The sequence below is a fragment of the Ictalurus furcatus genome, chromosome 22 (assembly GCF_023375685.1).
Source record: "Ictalurus furcatus strain D&B chromosome 22, Billie_1.0, whole genome shotgun sequence".
Taxonomy (NCBI): domain Eukaryota; kingdom Metazoa; phylum Chordata; class Actinopteri; order Siluriformes; family Ictaluridae; genus Ictalurus; species Ictalurus furcatus.
In genome coordinates this window covers 7848904-7868214 of record NC_071276.1, presented here as the reverse complement: position 1 = coordinate 7868214, position 19311 = coordinate 7848904, and the positions used below count along the sequence as shown (strand labels likewise).

Here is a 19311-nt window from a genome sequence, read left to right as displayed (position 1 = left end):
ATAATAACAACAAATCCAGCACAGAAGTTCCAGAATGCAACGCAGTTATACGACATTGCTGCTTGAGTCACTTGGCTCCCGCTAGTCCGACGATGATCACGATGGTGGTATTGGTGTGAAAGCTGAAGCGCTGGAAACTGATCTGTTTGAACAGAGCGTACAGATGAGGAGGTGAGAACGCTGGACAGACTAAATGAGTAAATCATCACTCTCTTTAGGTAGAAATGAAGCACCACTGGTTCCACCATCAGCAGGCAGTCAAAGGTAGCATGTCGGAAACTGTTGACCACGTTGGACATGATGATGAAAAAGATGTTTACGGTAAAAAAAAAAAAAAAAAAAGAATAATAATAATAATAATAATAATACACCGATCAACCATAATATTAAAATCACCACTAAAACAGCTCTGACCCGTCGAGGTATGCACTCCACAAGGTGTAGTGAAGGTGTACTGTGCATCTTGCACAAAGATGTTAGCGGCACTTCCTGTAAGTCCTGTAAGTTGTGAGGCGGGGCCTCCATGGATCAGACTTGTTTGTGCAGTACATCACACAGATGCTCGATCGGATTGAGATCTGGGGAATTTGGAGACCAAGTCAACACCTTGAGCTCTTTGTCATGTCCCTCAAACCGTTCCTGAACATTTTTTACAGTGTGGCAGGACGCATTATCCTGCTGAAATAATCCAGTGAAATTAGGGAATACTCTTACCATGAAGGGGTGTACTTGGTCTGCAACAATGTTTAGGTAGGTAGTACGTGTCAAAAGTAACATCCACATGAACGCCAGGACTCAAGGTTTTCCCAGCAGAACATTACCCAGAGCATCACACTGCCTCCGCCAGCTTGCCTTCTTCCCATAGTGCATCCTGGTGCCAGCTCTTAATCAATTCAGCGAAGCATGCGCATCCGGCCGTCCATATGATGTAAAAGCAAACCGGGCCACCTTCTTCCACCGCTCCATGGTCCAGTTCTCATGCTTACGTGCGCACTGTAGATGCTTTCGGTGGTGGACTTTGAGAAATAACTGTTCGCTTGCTACCGAATATCCCCCACACTTTGACAGGTGCCACTGTAACGAGATGATCAACGTTATTCACGTCACCTGTCAGAGGTTTTAACATTGTGGCTGATCGGTTTAAATCTTTAAAATCACCGATGAAGATGACAAACTATTTATATATTAAACATGCGAGTCGGTCGTTGATCTACAAAGGCCAAACTTTCCATTAAGAGCTCAAACTGGCAGGTTGCTACAAAAGGAGGACTTTCTGTGGAATAATATTTTTTGAATAAAACCATTACAAGTGCAAACTACTTTTAAAACTCCTACAAAAGTATAATATTTCGCTCATGAGAGAACTCCACCAGCCGAGCGAGCGGTGTGTAATACTTCTGAAAACTCTGCTCTTGAGATATAGTCCCATCTATCCTTATGATGACACGACGGGATAATGAAATGAAGCCCAATACAGTGTTAAATCTAATTGTGACCTCTCTGATTGCAAAAGCACAAAGCTAAAAGACTCAAAGCATGCACATTTAACCCAAACAGCCCAAGGGCCTCATACTTTCTCAATTACCCCTGCACAGCAAGTTTTTTTTTTTTTTTTTTTTTTCTAAAGAGAAACGTTTACATAAGCATTTTTTTTTATTCGGCTCGTTTTCAAACCCCGGTCCTTCTGCGCAGTTAGCAGGCGATAAATCCAGCACTGCTAACTCAATGAGTATTACTGTATTTGCCCTCGCTGTTAGCTGTTCAACATCATGTAGCGCTAAAAGGCCATTCATCAGCGTGCGCCACTAAAACTGCGTCCACTCCTAATAGAGGGGTTTTGTTTTTTTTTCGGTGCAAAAAGAAAGAAAAGCTGGGGCACACGCAGGGAAAGGGATCTTGCAGGAATTGATTATGCATTTGCAGAGGAGTGAAGCACAATGCTAGGAAGGCCGGGGTCTAACAGAAAGAAGAGAGGGATCTAATGAAAGCTCGAGTGTGGCGGAGGTTCAGCTCCATCGCCCTCGCATCAACGACTCTCTGAGGAATATGCCTCCTCAACTTTTTCTTCTTTCTTGCGTAATTAGCATGCTGTTCTCAATTTTTTTGGCTTAATTAGGTGTACATAACCTTGGATTTCCAGTAATGAATGAGCTGAAGGCTAACTGTGATGAAGCCATCATGCAGCAGGATTCGGGGGAAAAAAAAACACATCTCTCTTGCAAATACATACGTATTTTATAGGCTGCTTCGCTCGAGCACGACTCAAATTAACACTCAGGGCTAGAGGCCTTGGCAGCGATGCCTTCATTTGATCTGGAAAAAGAGCAGCGACGCGAGGTTTAAAACAGCTTCTTAATACGCAAATATGTAAAGAAATAAATAAATAGCGGTGGTAGATTTTCAGTGACTGAAATGAAGTATTCAAGGCAGCGACAGGAGGCAGCAAGGTTATGCAAATGTGGCCGTCAAGTTGAGTGCAAGGCTGAGTAAGCCACTGACAGCCCATGGCATGCACAACTTGTCCATTCAGCTGCCAGTGACTCAGGAGACTCTCAAACAGACAGCGCTATCAGAGCCAAGGCGTCGCCGTCAATGGCCAATGAGGACGGTTACTCCCTCTTATCTCTCAGGACTGGAGTCGACTAGAAACTTTCACTGCTTCTTATAAATACAGCGTTTCTCCCAGTTGTCTTCCATTCAGGTTGGTATGCAATAAAAACAAGCCTAATCACGCGGTAAAAGTTACGATCGGTGAGAACTTATAACCTCCCCAGACAGAAAAAAAACAAAAATGAGTCGTTTCTACTTAGTTCCACCTCCCTTCGACTTAATACCAGCGCCAACCCTGTCAGGAACGGATGCCAGCACTGTCTTGAGATAGTTCCTGTCAGTTGTATCCCACTCTTATGCTGACTGGGTGTGCAATTTAGCTACACATCACGGGGCCTACTTCAGTGTTTCACCTGCTGTTCCCACAAGTTTTCTAGTCACGTCAAAGTGTCCCACTTTTCCCATCGCACCCATCGAACACAGATTTGGCGCGTGAGCACTACGGATGTCAACCCGGAGCGTAGGGGTGTCGATGACCATCTACACGATGGGTGTCCAATCTTATCTGCAACGTGCCGGTGTGGGTGCAGGTTTTCATTCCAACCGAGCAGGAGCCACACCTGAGTCCACCTGTTTAATCAGTTGATCTTGGCTTTCAATACACTCGGTGTGTCTTCTGCTCGGTTGGAATGAAAACCTGCACCCACACCGGCCCTTTGCGGTTAAGATTGGACACCCCTGATCTACACTATGTAACCTACAGACATTATAAAACAAGTTGCTGCTACTGTATTGGTGGACGTGGCTCATTTTTGTCCGGGAGAACTTATACAGGTTCCTGAGCCAGGACGGATCGCATTTGATGCGCTGTATGCTCCACTTGCCTCAAGACCCGACTGACGGAGATAAATTCTGGATAACACTGTTGTGTGTACACTGTACACTGCCAGGCTTGCGTGCACAATGTTTGCTTAGTGGTGCAAACAAACTTATCTGCTCATGAGTACGGAACAAATCATGACACAGGGCTTCTTCTATAGGAAAATAACCAATGACAAGGGGGTGTGATGCGGCCTGACGGAAAGCACTCCGACTCGGATTGTTTTCCTGTAACAGCGTGTCACAACGTGTTTGATATCTCCAATAATACCACAGCACTTTTTAACGTATTAATAAGATCATAAGGATGTCTGCGAGACAGGTTAGTTCCAGTTATCGCTTATGATATAACAGCTATAAACAACAGTCCTTCCCTCACCATACAAAGCTTATACAGCTTTTCAATATTAAACAATACGCTTTCTTAACTTGTTCATTAATATGATTTTTCTTAGGGTGCGTCTCAATCAGCTCCATAGCTGGTGAATCGTTATATGGTGTACACGAGTTCGGGCACTGATAAAAACCCTGGCGGCATCCGAAAACTGAAAAACGCTGCCTTCGGAGGACGCGTCCCAAGGTAGGAAGGCATCAAGGCACGTCCGAATCCAAAGTTAGCTTCGCTTCCTGTCTCATGAGATACCTTCATCTGATCGATTTTTGAAGGGAGCATAGATGTAGCCTTCGCTGCCTTCGATATCCCACAATACTGTGCGTGTTCATCCGAAGGGGAGTGGCTTTAGTCGATTCTGGCGAAATCATACACCAGGTGGTGGTAATGAGCAGCTGGTAACCTAGCAACAACATTACTTTACGCTGCATCTGAAGTCATTCCCTGATAGGGCAGCGAGGCAACAAGTCAGCTGTTGCCTCAAGTTGCCAAACAAGTTTTCGGATGCAGCCCCTTTCTCACTGGTACACTGATGACTCAATTTCCGGCGACATGACTACGTACTCGCATTGTAAAACATCAACGCTACCCAGCACATTAATATAAACCTCTACAGCTGGCACTAGTGTCAGAGCTTCTGGGTAGAAAGTTAATCAAGACCTTCCGACCATCCAGAATCAAGACTTCAGAAGTGCTGTGGTATAAAATGTATTCAGATATTCCGAGACTCACTTTAGATAAACGTCCTACGCAGGACCCAAAGTTAACGTCATCAAACCCACACCAAACAGAACGAGTCCTTCACTATGAAATGAACTAAAATTGTTTTGGTCTAGAACAGTTCGGCACAGTTTAAGAGCTGCTTAATTACCAGCCTACACTTTATTCGGACTAGAAGTATACCTCATTATTTACGTTTGTGTACAGTTAATGAGTTAGACTGAAGTGCCATGGAGTGCCATTACAGAGCGCCGCACGACTACACTACCCAGCCACTTTGTTTTTGTATAGCTGTACTGACGACCCTAAGGTTCATCTGTTTTAGGATTCTGCCATGATCCTGAAACGTGTTCAGCTGAGATGAATAAAACTCATTATTTATGAAGACATTAAGTGTGTAGATCCCATGATCCTATGAGTTTCCCACGCCAACTTTGCCATTTTAGATCCAGACGCAGTCTCGAACTTTTCTCCTATCACTATAATTCTTCCCTTTTCTAATATTACCACCATGAGGTCAGGAAATTACATGTAGGATTCAGCAGAATTACCAAGAAAATTCCATCACTCCTCATAGCCACCATTACTTTTTTATTACATACAGCATGTTTTTCAGAATATCTCGAGCAGTGGTAATACTTTACGTCCTGGGGGTTTATGAAGGTATTTAATAATGGCGTTTAATTTGGATTAACTAAACTCTAGTGGTTATTCTTTATAAGTTTGCCCCCATCTTGCTGCGTTTTAGCGAGGTCAGAGCAGTGCTCGTTTGCTATGGATAAATCGTCGTAGTCCTCGGGTTTTACACGACATCTCACGTGTCTCTGCTCTAGCACCCCGTTTAAAACAGTACGGTGCAAATAAAAAACACTTACGCTCATTAAAGGCGTATTCAAACTCCTCCAAAGTCTTGGGGAAGATGAGCGGAGGTTCGTCTTTCTTCATCAGCTCATCCAAGTCAATCCTGGATAACAAATCTGAGCAGAAAAGCAAAACTGAAAACGCACCATGTCTGCACCAACAACACCGCAAAGGACAAAATCATAGCAAAGGCTTTACGCAACAACGAGTGAAATTTACTCTAAAAACATGAAAATAGATGCATATGAATAGTGTCCATATTTAGCTTATGCAGTGACCTCCACTAATATTGGCACCCTTGGTAAAGATGAGCAAAGAAGGCTGCGAAAAATTGTCCATCGTTTAAACCTTTGATATTTTGTTATAATAAAATTAACAAAAATACTCTGCTCTCATGGAGAGATATAGAGATATATTATATATATAAACTTTGATAATATATATGTGCAACAATTATTGGCACCCCTATGAATTCATATGAGAAAAATATATTTGAAGTATAATCCCATTGATATTTTACATTTTTTTAGTACACGTGGGTAACTCGGAACAGGAAATTGTTCAACCATGACTTCCTGTTTCAAAGGGGTATAAATAATAGGTAACACATAGGTCAAATTCCCTTAGTCATTCATAACAATGGGTAAGAGCAAGGAATATAGCTGTGATGTGCGGCAAAAGGTTATTGAGCTTCACAAAATGAGAATTGTCTATAAGAAAATAGCACAAGCATTGAAAATGTACATTTCCACCATCAGGGCAATAATTAAGAAGTTCCAGTCCACTGGAAATGTTATGAATCAACCTGGAATTGGACGTGTGTCTGTATTGTCTCAGTGCACTGTGAAGTGGACGGTTCGAGTGGCCAGAAAATCTCCAAGGATCACAGCTGGATCACAGTTAGTTGTGTCTTCAGGTCAGAAAATCTCCAAAACTAAAATCTGAAGTCACGTACATCACCACAAGTTGTTTGGAGGGGTTTCAAGAAAAAAGCCTCTACTCTCATCCAAAAACAAACTCGAGCGCCTTCAGTTTGCCAGACTCTACTGGAACTTCAAATGGGATCGGGTTCTGTGGTCAGATGAAACCAAAATAGAGCTTTTTGGCGATAAACACCAGAGGTGGTTTTGGAGCACACAGAGAGGTAGCCACATGGAAAAGTACCGCATGCCCACGGGTAAATATGTTGGAGGCTCTTTAATGTTTTGGGGCTGTTTTTCTGCCAGAGGACCTGGACATTTTGTTAGGATACATGACATCATAGACTATCAAATATCAACAGATATTAAATGAAAACCTGACTTCCTCTACCAGAAAGCTTCAAATGGGCCGTGGTTGGATCTTCCAGCAGGACAACGATCCAAAACATACATCAAAATCACACAAAAATGGTTTACTGACCACAAAATCAAGGTCCTGCCATGACCATCCCAGCGTCCTGACCTGAAAGCCATAGAAAACCTGTGGGGTGAACTGAAGAGGAGAGTCCACCAGCGTGGACCTCGAAATGTGAAGGATCTGGAGAGATTCTGTATGGAGGAATGTTCTCCAACCTCATCAGGTATTATAGGAGAAGACTCAGAGCTGTTATCTTGGCAAAGGGAGCTAGCACAACGTATTAACTAAAAGGGTGCCGATAATTGTTGCACACCTATATTTTACCAAGATATATTTTAAACTTGTGTTTTGTTTGCAGTTGTTTGATATCCATGACAACAGAGTATTTTTGTGAATTTTTGTAATAAAAGATCAAAAGGTTAAACAATAAAGACAATTTTTCACAGCCTTGTTTGCTCATATTCACCAAGGGTGCCAATATTAGTGGACGGAACGGTGTGCGTGTAATAGATTTTATGTACACACACATATATATATACATATATATGTGTGTATGTATATGTAATATAATATAAAATATACACTCAGCAAAAAAAAAGAAACGTCCTCTGACGTCGAACTGCTTTTATTTCCAGCAGATTTCTTAACATGTATAAATATTTTTTTCACCGACATTCGAGGAGCAGAAATGGAATAATGAGTCCCTGAATAAAAAGGGGGTCAATATTAAAAGTAACAGTCAGTAAGTGCTGCTTTAAGTACTACAGAGCATCTCATCCTCATGGACTGCACCAGATTGGTCAGTTCTTGCTGTGAGATGTTCCTCCACTCTTCCACAAGTTCTCCATCACGTCTGGGGGACACACATGTCATTTTCCACTGCAAGGACGATCAGCTGTCCTTCCTGTCTCCCTGTAGCACCGTCTCAGGCGTCTTACATTACAGACATTGCAGTTTATTGCTCTGGACACATCTGCAGTGCTCATGCCTCCCTGCAGCAGGACTATGGCATGTTCACGCAGGTGAGCAGGAACCCTAGACATCTTTCTTCTGGTGTTTGTCAGAGTCAGTAGAAAGGTCTCTTTAGTGTCCTAACTTATTTTAACTGTGACCTTAATCACCTACCGCCTGTAACCTGTTCGTGTCTTAAGGACTGTTCCACAGGTGCATGTGCATTATTGTTTATGGTTCATTGAACAAGCGTGAAAAACATCGTTTAAACCCTTTCCACTAAAGATCTGTAAAGCTTATTTGGATTTTTACAAAAGTATCTTTAAAATACAGTCTCCTGAAAAAGGGACGTGTCTTTTTTTTTTTTTGCTGAGTATATACATACATATACATATATTCATGCAGCCTGTTCACTATTTACCTTTTAGTGCAGCATTTTCCTTTTCTTCTTGTGCCAAGAGCTGGGCCATAGTTGTCCACGCCAAACAGAACAGAAAAAAGTCGGCTTTGACGAGCATGGACCTTCCGCTTCAGGCAGCTCACAGCGTTGTACCCTGAAAACGGACAAGAGCAAAAAGCAAAAAGATTTATTTATAACTTCGACCCCAAAAGTCTGATTGATATCGGAGGTGCAGTCACGATGCAGGAATGATTTATATAAAACCTAAAAGGTTTACACCTGTGCTATACACAACAGCCTGAGGGTTAAGCCCTGTTCGGACTGGATTAGTTTTACAGTGCGAGGTACCGTAGAGTAACGTATTTATTAAAAGGTTGGATTTCAGGCCAGTCCGAATCGATCGTGTCAACGATTTTGAAAGCTTGTGCGTTCCTCTGTCTGGAAAGATTACACTCTCTTTCGCCTGCTAGAACAGAACATGTAGAAATACCCCAAAGGTTGAAATAATATTCATCAGAATTGACATGTTTTTGTCTTTTCGCTACAGGAAGTGATCCATTTTATCGACCAAAACGAAAGCAAACACTGCCAAGAGTTTAAAACTTATATATATATATATATATATATATATATATATATATATATATGTGTGTGTGTGTGTGTATATGTGTGTGTGTGTAAGTTATGGAGCTCCTAGCACAGGTAAAGCCCATGTACAGGTTACATTATGGTCACGTGACCTATTAATGATCACGTGACAGTACAACAAGCACTTCTAATAAAGAGCAGTAGTACACACAAGTGTACATGTATGCGTGGTGCTTTTAATGATGAAGACATTCCCATCTGTGTGATTTCGATTGCGATTTAGGGATCACTTAGCTTGTATTGTTTAGAGCATTCCTCCATCCCCACACACACACACACACACACACACGTCCGGAAACCTAATCCCCTCGGAATAGTGCACTAGTTTACTGCAGGATAAACAGTGCATGGCTGAATAACTGGTCTTAGTCAGAGCTCTGTATGCAGAAAACAATTTAAATCCATGCAAATGTTTTTTTTATGCTCTCTGATTTCTTCCTAAACGCTTTAATCCTGCTACTGCATGACACTCTGTCAGTTAGCGAGTTAGCAAAACAAAGCTAACAAAGCCTGTGTGACGCCGTGAGTTTTCCCACTCAGACACCATCTCTCTCTCTCTCTCTCTCGCTCTCTCTTTATTTTCCACGCTTTCCTAAATATTTAACGAAAGAAAAAAAGACCGACTTGCTCCGACAAGTGCTTTCAGCAGCTCGTTAGCTCAGCGGCTAACCGCACTGTCACACCACATCACTCCGTGGAGCTCAGGACACAAAAACAAACATATTTAACATGTTCATTCGTGTCATTTTGTCTAACAGTATTTCCTCTGGAGAAAACAATGCAGGTTGTGTCCTGAAGAAAAGCGAGTCGGAGATAAACTGCTGAGAGAGGCTTAACAGTGGGACTAAGTGCATTTTTTTTTTTATTCAAACATGCAGTTGTTGTTGTTTTTCGTTCACGTACCATGTCAACAAGCAATGCTGAGGTTTCAAACATCCTCTGCTTCCTTGTTATTCCAAACCGGAAGTGATGCCTCCAGCGCGTGACGAAAGCGGAAGCTCACGTTCGGCGGGATTTAAAACGACAGTGATGCATTTTTATATATGTATATATATATATATAAAAGAAAAAAATATAGAAAAATATTATAGAATAAAACATATATATATATAGAAAAAAACATAAATTCATTAGAAAATAGTCATAAAAACGAAGATATGATATTAGCAAATATTGTTAACATGTTGCAATGCATATCTGAACAATATATTTTTTAGTGTTTTGTGTATAAATAGACAACTTTACATGGAAACTAGTAACAGGAAATAATGGGTGATAAAGGAAGAAATAAAGCTGAAGCTTGAAACAAATTAAGTTTTTAAAAGTTGAAATTTTATAATCAGTTCTCTAAATCAATGAATGTAAATACATTACTTCATTAAGCGATTTATTCTGGTGAGGGTCATGGCGGATCTGGAGCCTATCCCAGGAACACTAGGCATGAGGTGGGAATACACAGATCTTCACGTATCCCAGCTTGTTAGGAAGTTCGCACAGGGTGTGCTATAATTTAGCACACCTTGAGCAGATTCAGGGCCTTACTCAAGGGCCCAACGATCTGTTGTCAGTTTGGTGGTGCTGCGGTTTGAACCCGCAACCCTCTGATCAGTAGCCACTGCCCCAGCTTGTTGTGAGCACAATTTGAACCTGTGCAGGTAGACCCCGGTGGATTTCTAGTCCATCGCCTTAACTACTCCACCATGAGTACAGACAAGACACCAGCCCATCACAGGGCACCATGCATTTACATTTACGGCATTTAGAAGACACCCTTATCCAGAGCGACTTACAGAAGTTCTTTGAAGACTCTATTAATAAATACATCCTGATATGATTCACTAGGTCAAAAAAAAAAAAAAAAACAACTATGCTGAGGATGTAATATAGTAAGAAATGTCAGTGACTCAGCTGCTCGGACATCTAGGGGAAGTTCATTCCATCGCCTAGGTGCCAGAACAGAGAAGAGTTCTGACGCATGCCTTTCGAGTACCCTAAGAGATGGTGGGACCAGTCGAGCAGTGTTAGAGAATCACAGGAAGTGTGGTGCAGTGCAGGAGGGTGTGCTCAAATAGGTGGGTGCTGTTCCTTTTTGCCTTTGTAGGCAGGCATCAGTGCTTTGAATCTGATGTGGGGGGGAAAACAAGTCGTCCATGCACAAACATTCACACAGTCATTCACACCTAGGAGTAATTTAGCATAGCCAGTCCATCTACTGCAAGTTTTTGGGAGGCGTGAAGAACCCGGAGAACCTGGAGGAAAGACACACAAACGCGGTGAGAACGGCATACAGGGAGTAACCCGAGCTCAGGATCGAACTAGGGACCGCCTTGCCTAATAAACTAAAGTTGTATTTATATATGTGTACATTAACACATTTTTAATGAATGAATAAATCACGAAAGCATCACAATATTCGTTCTAACTTTTATTATTATAAATGCACGTATGCTTACAGGGAAATGTACCAAAAATGACTACAAAGAGGAAATGATAAACATAATATGACCAGTATACTGACAGTTTGGTGTGTGTGGTCAGAACATGTGATTGAGTTGAACAGCAGCTCCTTAAACCACTTCTTTTATTTACAGTGACGCCTGATTCATATCGATCCTAAAACAGGAAACCTTACTAAACAACTAAAACTATAACTCACTGTACAGCGAGATAATACCTCATAATAAAATAGTTTAACATGCAAAGTGAAATATAGCGCCTTAATCCGGGTCATTCAGAGACCTCTGAACACGTTTCCGGAGCTCGGTTTAAATACGTTTTCTTTAAGTGATCCACTAAAATCTTCTCTTCATGTTCAAGTTGAGCACCGTCCTGCATCTCCCACCTGCAACACACACAAACACATATCAGATCAGTTCACTGATGAGTCTAATAAGCAGCGATATTTAGTGATATCTGAGTGCATGATGGGAATTTGTGGCTTGAAATCTTCATCCATCCATCCATCCATCCATCCATCCATCCTCTACCGCTTACTCCTTTTCAGGGTCACGGGGAACCCTGGAGCCTATCCCAGGGAGCATCTTGCACAAGGCAGGGTACACCCTGGACAGGGTGCCAATCCATCACGTGGGCTTGAAATCTTATTATATTATAAATATAATTAAACCATTGTATAATTCAACTCTATTTCTCATGGAGGAAATAAAAGGTGGGGTGCTATGGTGATTCTTGAATCATGTAAGCTAATGCAGAAGGTACCTAAATATCATGTTAGATAGTAGGGCGCCTTGATATCAAGTTTCTTGAGGTGCTAATCCGTTTTAAAAGCCAAAGACATGTGAAACAATCTATTAAGATGACTCAGTAGTATGCAGAGGTGGAAAGTAGCTCTGCTTCATTACTACACTTAAGTATCACTTTACCTGTGTGTAATTAAAAATTAATTCTAGCACTTTTACTCAATTACGGTTGCATTAAATGAATGAATGAATGAATAAATAAATAAACATAACACCTTACATTCTTATCTAGTCCATCCAAGTACTCATTATAAAGCTTAAAGAGCATAAGTAAACATTTCTATGGATTCTTACTTTATTTATTCATTTAAATGATACTGGTTTGTATTACCGATTAGTCTCACTTGTTCATTAAAATATCTGTTAAAATTAAAAATAAAAACGAAAAAAAGAGTGTGTTGTAGTTGAACTGCATTTCATTTCATACAAATGCAGCTGTAGGAAACTATATAAACATGAAACCTGTCTTTTAACTCTGACCCTGTGTAAAGTTTCATACAATTTTAAAGAAAGTGCGAGGAATTGTAAAAATGTTCTGTTCTCTAATTTCTGTTAGCATTGTTGACTTTTCACCACTGAGTACATTTAAGTGTAGACAGCTCTGACCATTCATTCAAGTATAGATTCCATTGGCTATACCAATATATATACAGTGCCGTGAAAAAGTATTTTACCCCCATCCTGATGTCTTCTGTTTTTTGTGTATATCTCGTACTAAATAGTCTCAGAAATTAAAACAAAATCTCAGATAAAACAAAAGCAACCTGAGTAAACACAAAATACAGTTTTTTAATGATAATGCTATTTATTGAAGCAAAAAAGTTCTCCAGTACCAACTGGGCCTGTGTGAAAATGTATTTGCCCCCATAGTTGCTAATTCCCCAAATCTCTGAAACTGCATTCATAATGGGGTTCAGCTGGACTAGACACAACCAGGCCTGATTACTGCGAACCCTGTTCATTCACATCAACACTTAGAACTTTTTCAGCAGCATGAAGTTGTTTAAAAGGTCTTACACAGTAACACAGTATGCACAAAGCTGAAAGAAAAAAAATGATGATGAGGAAGAAGGTGATTGAAATACATCGGTCTGGGAAGGGTTACAAAGCTATTTCAAAGGCTCTGCGACTCCAAAGAACCACAGTGAGAGCCGTTATCTCCAAATGGAAAAAAACTCAGCACAGTATTGAACCTTAACCGAAGTGGCCGACCTTCAAAAATTCCTCAAGAACACAGTAACGACTCATCCAGGAAGTCACAAAAAAGCCAAGGACAACATCAAAGGAGCTACAGGCCTCTCTTGCATCAGTAAAGGTCACTGTTCATGATTCCACTATCAGAAAGACACTGGGCGAGAATGGCATCCATGGAAGAGTGGTGAGGTGAAAACCACTGCTAACCCAGAAGAACATTAAGGCTCGTCTGAATTTTGACAAGACACACCTTGATGATCCTCAAACCTTTTGGGAGAATGTTCTGTGGATTGATGAGTGGAAAGTGGAACTGTTAGGAAGACAGGTGTCCCGTTACATCTGGCGTAAACCAAACACCGACTTCCACACAAAGATCATCATATTTACACTCAAGCATGGTGGTGGAAGTGTGATGGTGTGGGGATGCTTTGCTGCTTCAGGGCCTGGGCAACTTACAGTAATTGAGGGGAAACATGAATTCTGCTCTCTATCAGAAAATCCTAAAGGAGAATCTCCAGTCTTCAGACTGTAAATTGAAACTCAAGCTGGATTACGCAGCAAGACAATGATCCAAAGCACAGGAGTAAATCCTAGTCCTAGAAGTAAGTGAAAAACCGATCTCCAGTTATCAGAAGCGTATGGTTGCAGTTATCGCTGATAAGGTGGCACAAACAGATTTTAAGTTTAAGATGCCAATTAGTTTTTCACACGGGTGATAGGTGTTGGATAACTGTTCTTGCTTCAATTTAAATAAATAAATAAATAAATAACTGTATTGTGTGTTTACTCAACTTGCCTTTGTTTTACGTTGTATTTCGTTTTTAAGATCTAAAAACTGTTTAGTATGAGATATACACAAAAACAGAAGAAATAATAATAAAAAAAAAAATCATAGCACTGTATATACATATTTAACTGAATAACACACTGAAACAATATCCTTATTTTCATTTAAGAATCATTTCTCTGGTGGTAGGAAACGTTATAACCTCAAGGGAAAGGGATGGGATACGTATTTATTTCCGTGGTGTTCGTTACTCCGCAAGTGAAGGATGGCTGGACGTATTCTTGTACAAGCTTGAACAGAACGTAAAAGTATGGGACAAGTCCTGATTATAATACAGGCCCTTTTTATTGCGCAAGTACGATAAGGACACCGCAGTGTGCTTTGAAAGCACAGAAACTGTATGTATTAACTGTGTTGTCATTTCCACTATAAACAAGTCTATTTTATGGCAGAACAATTGCATTTTCAAACCTCTGTGTGTGTGTGTGTGTGTGTCTTTTTATATGTGTCCCTATCCAGCAGGGAGGAATTCCTTCAGAGGACGATGTATGGACTCCATATATTGAAGAAGAAGACATGGCCTATCATCGGATGCAGTTCATGCATACAAAGAAGCCCCCAGTGTAGGTGCGCTCTGATGGAGCTTCTGCCTCGGTCATTGTGTATCTGTCTCGATCAGACAAGCTCTTTTTTTCTTGCGTGGCCGGCGCTGTCAGTGCGGTAATTACAGGCTATATGGGGAGGATTTGTTTATGTAAATATGTGTGTTTGATGCATGGGGGCCTCTCTCGCCTGTCTGCTCTCGAAGCTGTGTCTCTTTCTCCCTGTCACAGGCCCCTTAGCAGAGCCACTGGGCCTGAACCTGACAGCAACAGCTCTCCACGATGTGTGTGTGTGTGTGTGTGTGTGTGTGTTTTTCTCTCTCACACACTCCATTTCCTATAGCGATGCATCGGAGTGTTGCCTCAGTGGCTCACAAACATGCAGACACACTGCAGAGCACACACTTCCCATTCCTCACTCACACAAAAACTGACACACACACACAAAAAAAGAGCTACATAGCTTCAGTCACTCATTTCCGGTCAGTCATTACCTGCGAGCAAGAAACAAATAACAAATAATGGAGAACACGAGCAGAACACAATATTTACAAATGTCAGCGAGGCACCGAGACCGACCCGGTGACTGCGTGGATGGAGGAAGAAGAAACGCCGAAGCTTTTTTTTTTTCTCCAATGTTTAATTTTCAAATAGGATTAAGCAGAATGACATTTAGCTGAAGGTTACCCGGGCCGCTCGCGCCGCGCCGTCTTGATATTGATATTCCGCCGGCAGTGTGAAGCTTGTCACTGGGACAAACGCATTTGATAAATGAGAAGGCCAGCAACAGGAAGGTGTTAAGTGCAAATTTGAAATCGAGGGAAGAGACGCTTCCAACATGACACCAGCAGTAAACACTTTACTAAGAACCGTGTCTGTCGATATAATACGAGGTGTGTACACTTTCAAACGGCTCATTTGTTTTTATCCGTGTGCACTCGGGTTATACACGAGAGATCAAAACGTACCGTAACAACAATAGTAACAACTGAAAAGAAGAAAAAAAAATAATCTTCCACTTTGTATTGTGGTAAGATGTCACCGGGTGCCTAGGCTTCGTTCGGGAGAATGAGATGAATATTGGGCCGTCGAGGAACACACGGCAATCCCATCAGCTTTTCTGTCTTAATAAGGCAGCTCTGATGTGGCCTTTCATTCTTATCGCCCGTGCTCATTTGTCATGCATTAATACCGTTCTTGCTGACTCTGCTCTTTCTCTGCATACAGAGCAGGCTACGTGCATTAGGACTCATACATTTACTGAATTTACGCCGTCCGCCAGAAATGTGCACACATGACACCGTCCAGAGCGCAGACGTCGCAGGCTGACCGATGTTTGCATGCGCCGTGCGCTTTCGCTAAGCAGAATGTATACAGCGCATAGCAGAAGAGTCAAACAGGCCCAGCCAGGCCTACATGTAATATCAACACGTGTATTATCAACACAGATGTCCTGCCGCATTCCACAATGAAAGGTTCGGTTTGAAAGCCGGCCAGTGCGCCCTGAAAGTCAGCCGAGATGGCTCAAAGCCATCTATCTTCCCTGCAGGATCTGAGGTCGAGCTTGAAGATCGCACCCGGCGGACCTACACCGTGTTCCCACCGTGTTAAACCTCGCTCCAGCGCGACGCTGAGGCTAAGCCCCCAATAAGGGCCGAGAGGGAAAGCAGCGAGGCCGTTGGAGTAACTGTCAGCCCGGCCGAGTGGTTTTCTTCAGCGCTCGGTGTTTCCCAGCGAGCCCGTGCCAGCACCCAGTCGCCGTCAGGTACCCGTGTTTGTTTAAATGTGTGCCTGTCAAACAAAGAGCGATGCTGCTCTCAGTGCCGGGCCACAAAAAAGGGAGCCTGACAAGTTCCGCTAATCAGAGACTTCACACATGCTTAGCACTTCAAGGATCCATCATAACGCAAAGCTAAATATTTAAAGTGCTAAACTTTGTGAAAAGGTCAGGGCTTTCCATGCGTGCCACAGGCAGGACAGATTTGTCTACTGGGAGAAGGATCAGTCTGGGGTTCTGTAAGTTCTGCCTTTTGCCCTGGGATGAGAGGACACTGGTTCATTTCATGCTCCTAGGTTTTGCCCTTTGGAATCGCAATATATAACCAAGACAAGAATAGGTCAAGAATAAGCCACTGGCTTAAACTCTAGCCAACGCTGTTCTACATCCTGTAATACATACTGATGCAATGAGGTTGTAGTGTTCTTTTATGTCCAAATGAAACTTTCCTCTTTCATTCTTTCCGTGAGAAAACAAAGCAGCGAAGTACGAACGACACCAACGTCTGTACATTAGCTGAAGCATAAAAAAACAGATCACCCACAGTGAGCTAGCATCCTACATCGGCGACTGGCCCTCGTCTCCTGCCGTTCTCCTTCGTCTCACTCCATCCATCATCTCCCCATCAGCCTCTTCCCTCTCCTTCGTCTCTGATCTCTGCCAGCACAAACCCCGCTGCAGCGCCTCCACCGGCCACCGCAAGACAGGAGTCAAGGGCTGATCAAAGCACCTCCAGACAGCCCTTCCAGCACCACCTTTGAAAGACTGAACCGAGAATCTCATATTTGCACCAAGGCTTTACGTGCCCAATCCCTTCCACCACTGATGAGCTCCTGCACATCAGAGAGCGCTCTGCACCAAAGAGCTCAGTTTCACACACAACGCTACTGGCCTCAGCGTCTTTGAGGCCTGCGCTAATGGTGTGGTGGGAAAATAGAAAAATGACAGAGTGGGGTTGAGGTGGGTGCTAAGAGCGTCTGAAAAGTTAGAGGACTTTCCTGGCTGATTAGTGTTCCAGAGGGAAGGGACAATGGTGAAGAAGGTGAATGTTCTGACAGAAAATGAATGGAGCCTACAGTATGAGCTGGTTAGTAGGTAAATGACTAAATAACTAAATAACCGTTTTCAGGATAAGGTCCAGTACATCTTTTTACACACGGAAGTCCTTTTAAAATAATACGACATGTGACAGGAGGTTAAATAATTAAATATTAATGCATTTGCATGTCGTCTTACATTCAGCTGAATTATATATATATATATAGAGAGAGAGAGAGAGAGAGAGAGAGAGGAATAAACACAAAGAAATTAAAACACAAGGAGAAACCAAAAACACAAAAAATAAAACACAAAACTAAAGCTAAAATAAAACTATATTATTTAGATATGTAGGGCTTTAAAAGTACATTTAAATAAATTTAAAAAAAATACACAGATATAGGACTCCTTCTATTAAGGAAACATTATCTTGGATTCTATAAACTTTTTAAAAATGAGGGACAATTTTACTATTTTGTCTAAGAGTATTAATTTTTACAGTAATAATAATAATAATAATAATAAACGAACCTCCTCGTTATAATCTAGAACCTCCTTGTGATTTCCACTGACATGAAATAAATGAGAGTAGTTTCAATAACAGTCAGGTGAAACTCTGTTTCGTCTTTTTAAGACGCCAAGTGACTCTGCTCACGCAGCGCTCACCCTGCGACTGGTGCGCTCATTTAAACACACCCGGTTGTTAACCTCTACTGGAGTTTGTCAAATAAACCAGCACCAGCGCTCTGTTTGCCCTTGGCTCTGTCTCGTATCAAGAGTGCACTCTCCTCGTGTGGATGACACCTCTCACAGAAATAGCAGCTCCTGAGCCGCTACCAGAACCCTATCACTTCAGCTAAATCATTAGCCCTCTTAGCCACTGAGCAGCCTGACAAGCCTGTAGCAAAACTGTCTCTCAAACCCAACGTACTGTATTATCATGCGGATAACATCTGAGCAGTGATACGGGCATGGACTAGTTAGCAAAATTGTTTACAAAGGATTAACAGAATAACAAAACTTCACGTTAGCCCATCTTTCTTAAAACCCCTCCCACCATATTTCTCTCTCAAACACACACATACGCACACACATGTACGTGCCATAACAAGCAGCGGTGGCAGACACCTGCTGATGGCTCCAGCGAGCTCCAGGTCCCCGGGATCAAGCAGCTCCACAGAGGCAATCCGTCTTCCCTGACAGGGCTCGGCTGCACCCCGAGAACACTATGACAGCCCTTATTTTACCACAAAGACGCCGTGCCGACACACACCGCCTCCTCACAATGCACCCATGCAACAGCGTACAACAGCCCGTACAGCACACAGTCTCCACGAGCCACAGCCTTATAAATGAATAAACAAAGCATTGCACTTATAAACACGCACACATCTGTGCATACATATACGTATATCCGTACGCGCACAACAAGCTGTTTCTCGCTGCTCCCGACCGAGCGTCTATAGCAACTTAAAGTGATTCGGTCTGATTTCGCCGAGACGTGTGTCTACGGTGTGAGCTATCATTTATTCACCGGCTTCCTTCATAAATGATACATATTTTAAAAGAAACACAGACTACATAGCTAGAAAGTCGGCTATTCTCAAACAGAACACGTCGAAACAATGGCATTTCCTTTCGTTAACGTGAAGTCATTTGCTTTCACGCTCGTTCGGCACCAAATACTTTGGGCTTCATCTGAACAGTGTTGAAACGCCTCTTGATCTTGCCATTTAGCCAGCACGGGAACAGCAATAATGTGATTACTCAATCGTCCCAGTGTTTGAACGTGATAGCTAGTGTGACCTGATTACCAGAGTATCGATCTTTCCATCCACTTCCACGCTCTCGGCAAAAGAGAGAGGCCAAGCAAATTACGCCCCTTAGCGCTCTTAACACTCACATTTACATTCTA

General features: G+C 42.2%; 2 protein-coding genes across 7 annotated transcripts in view; both read right to left on the bottom strand.

Moving 5' to 3' along the window:
- Positions 1-9727, bottom strand: part of fam172a (family with sequence similarity 172 member A) — a 188006-nt gene extending 178279 nt beyond the window's left edge. The window contains exons 1-3 of the mRNA XM_053654004.1: positions 9642-9727; positions 8112-8244; positions 5416-5517 (exon numbers count right to left, since the gene is read on the bottom strand). Coding sequence (XP_053509979.1) covers positions 5416-5517; positions 8112-8208 — 199 coding nt within the window. The 5' untranslated portion in view covers positions 8209-8244; positions 9642-9727. The remainder of the gene's footprint in view (positions 1-5415; positions 5518-8111; positions 8245-9641) is intronic.
- Positions 9728-10024: 297 nt separating this feature from the next.
- The window catches only part of kiaa0825 (KIAA0825 ortholog), a 137889-nt gene continuing 128602 nt past the window's right edge, over positions 10025-19311 (bottom strand). For all 6 annotated transcript variants that reach the window (XM_053653983.1, XM_053653985.1, XM_053653984.1 and 3 more), the window contains one exon: positions 10025-11580. In XM_053653983.1, coding sequence (XP_053509958.1) covers positions 11466-11580 — 115 coding nt within the window. In that variant the 3' untranslated portion in view covers positions 10025-11465. The remainder of the gene's footprint in view (positions 11581-19311) is intronic.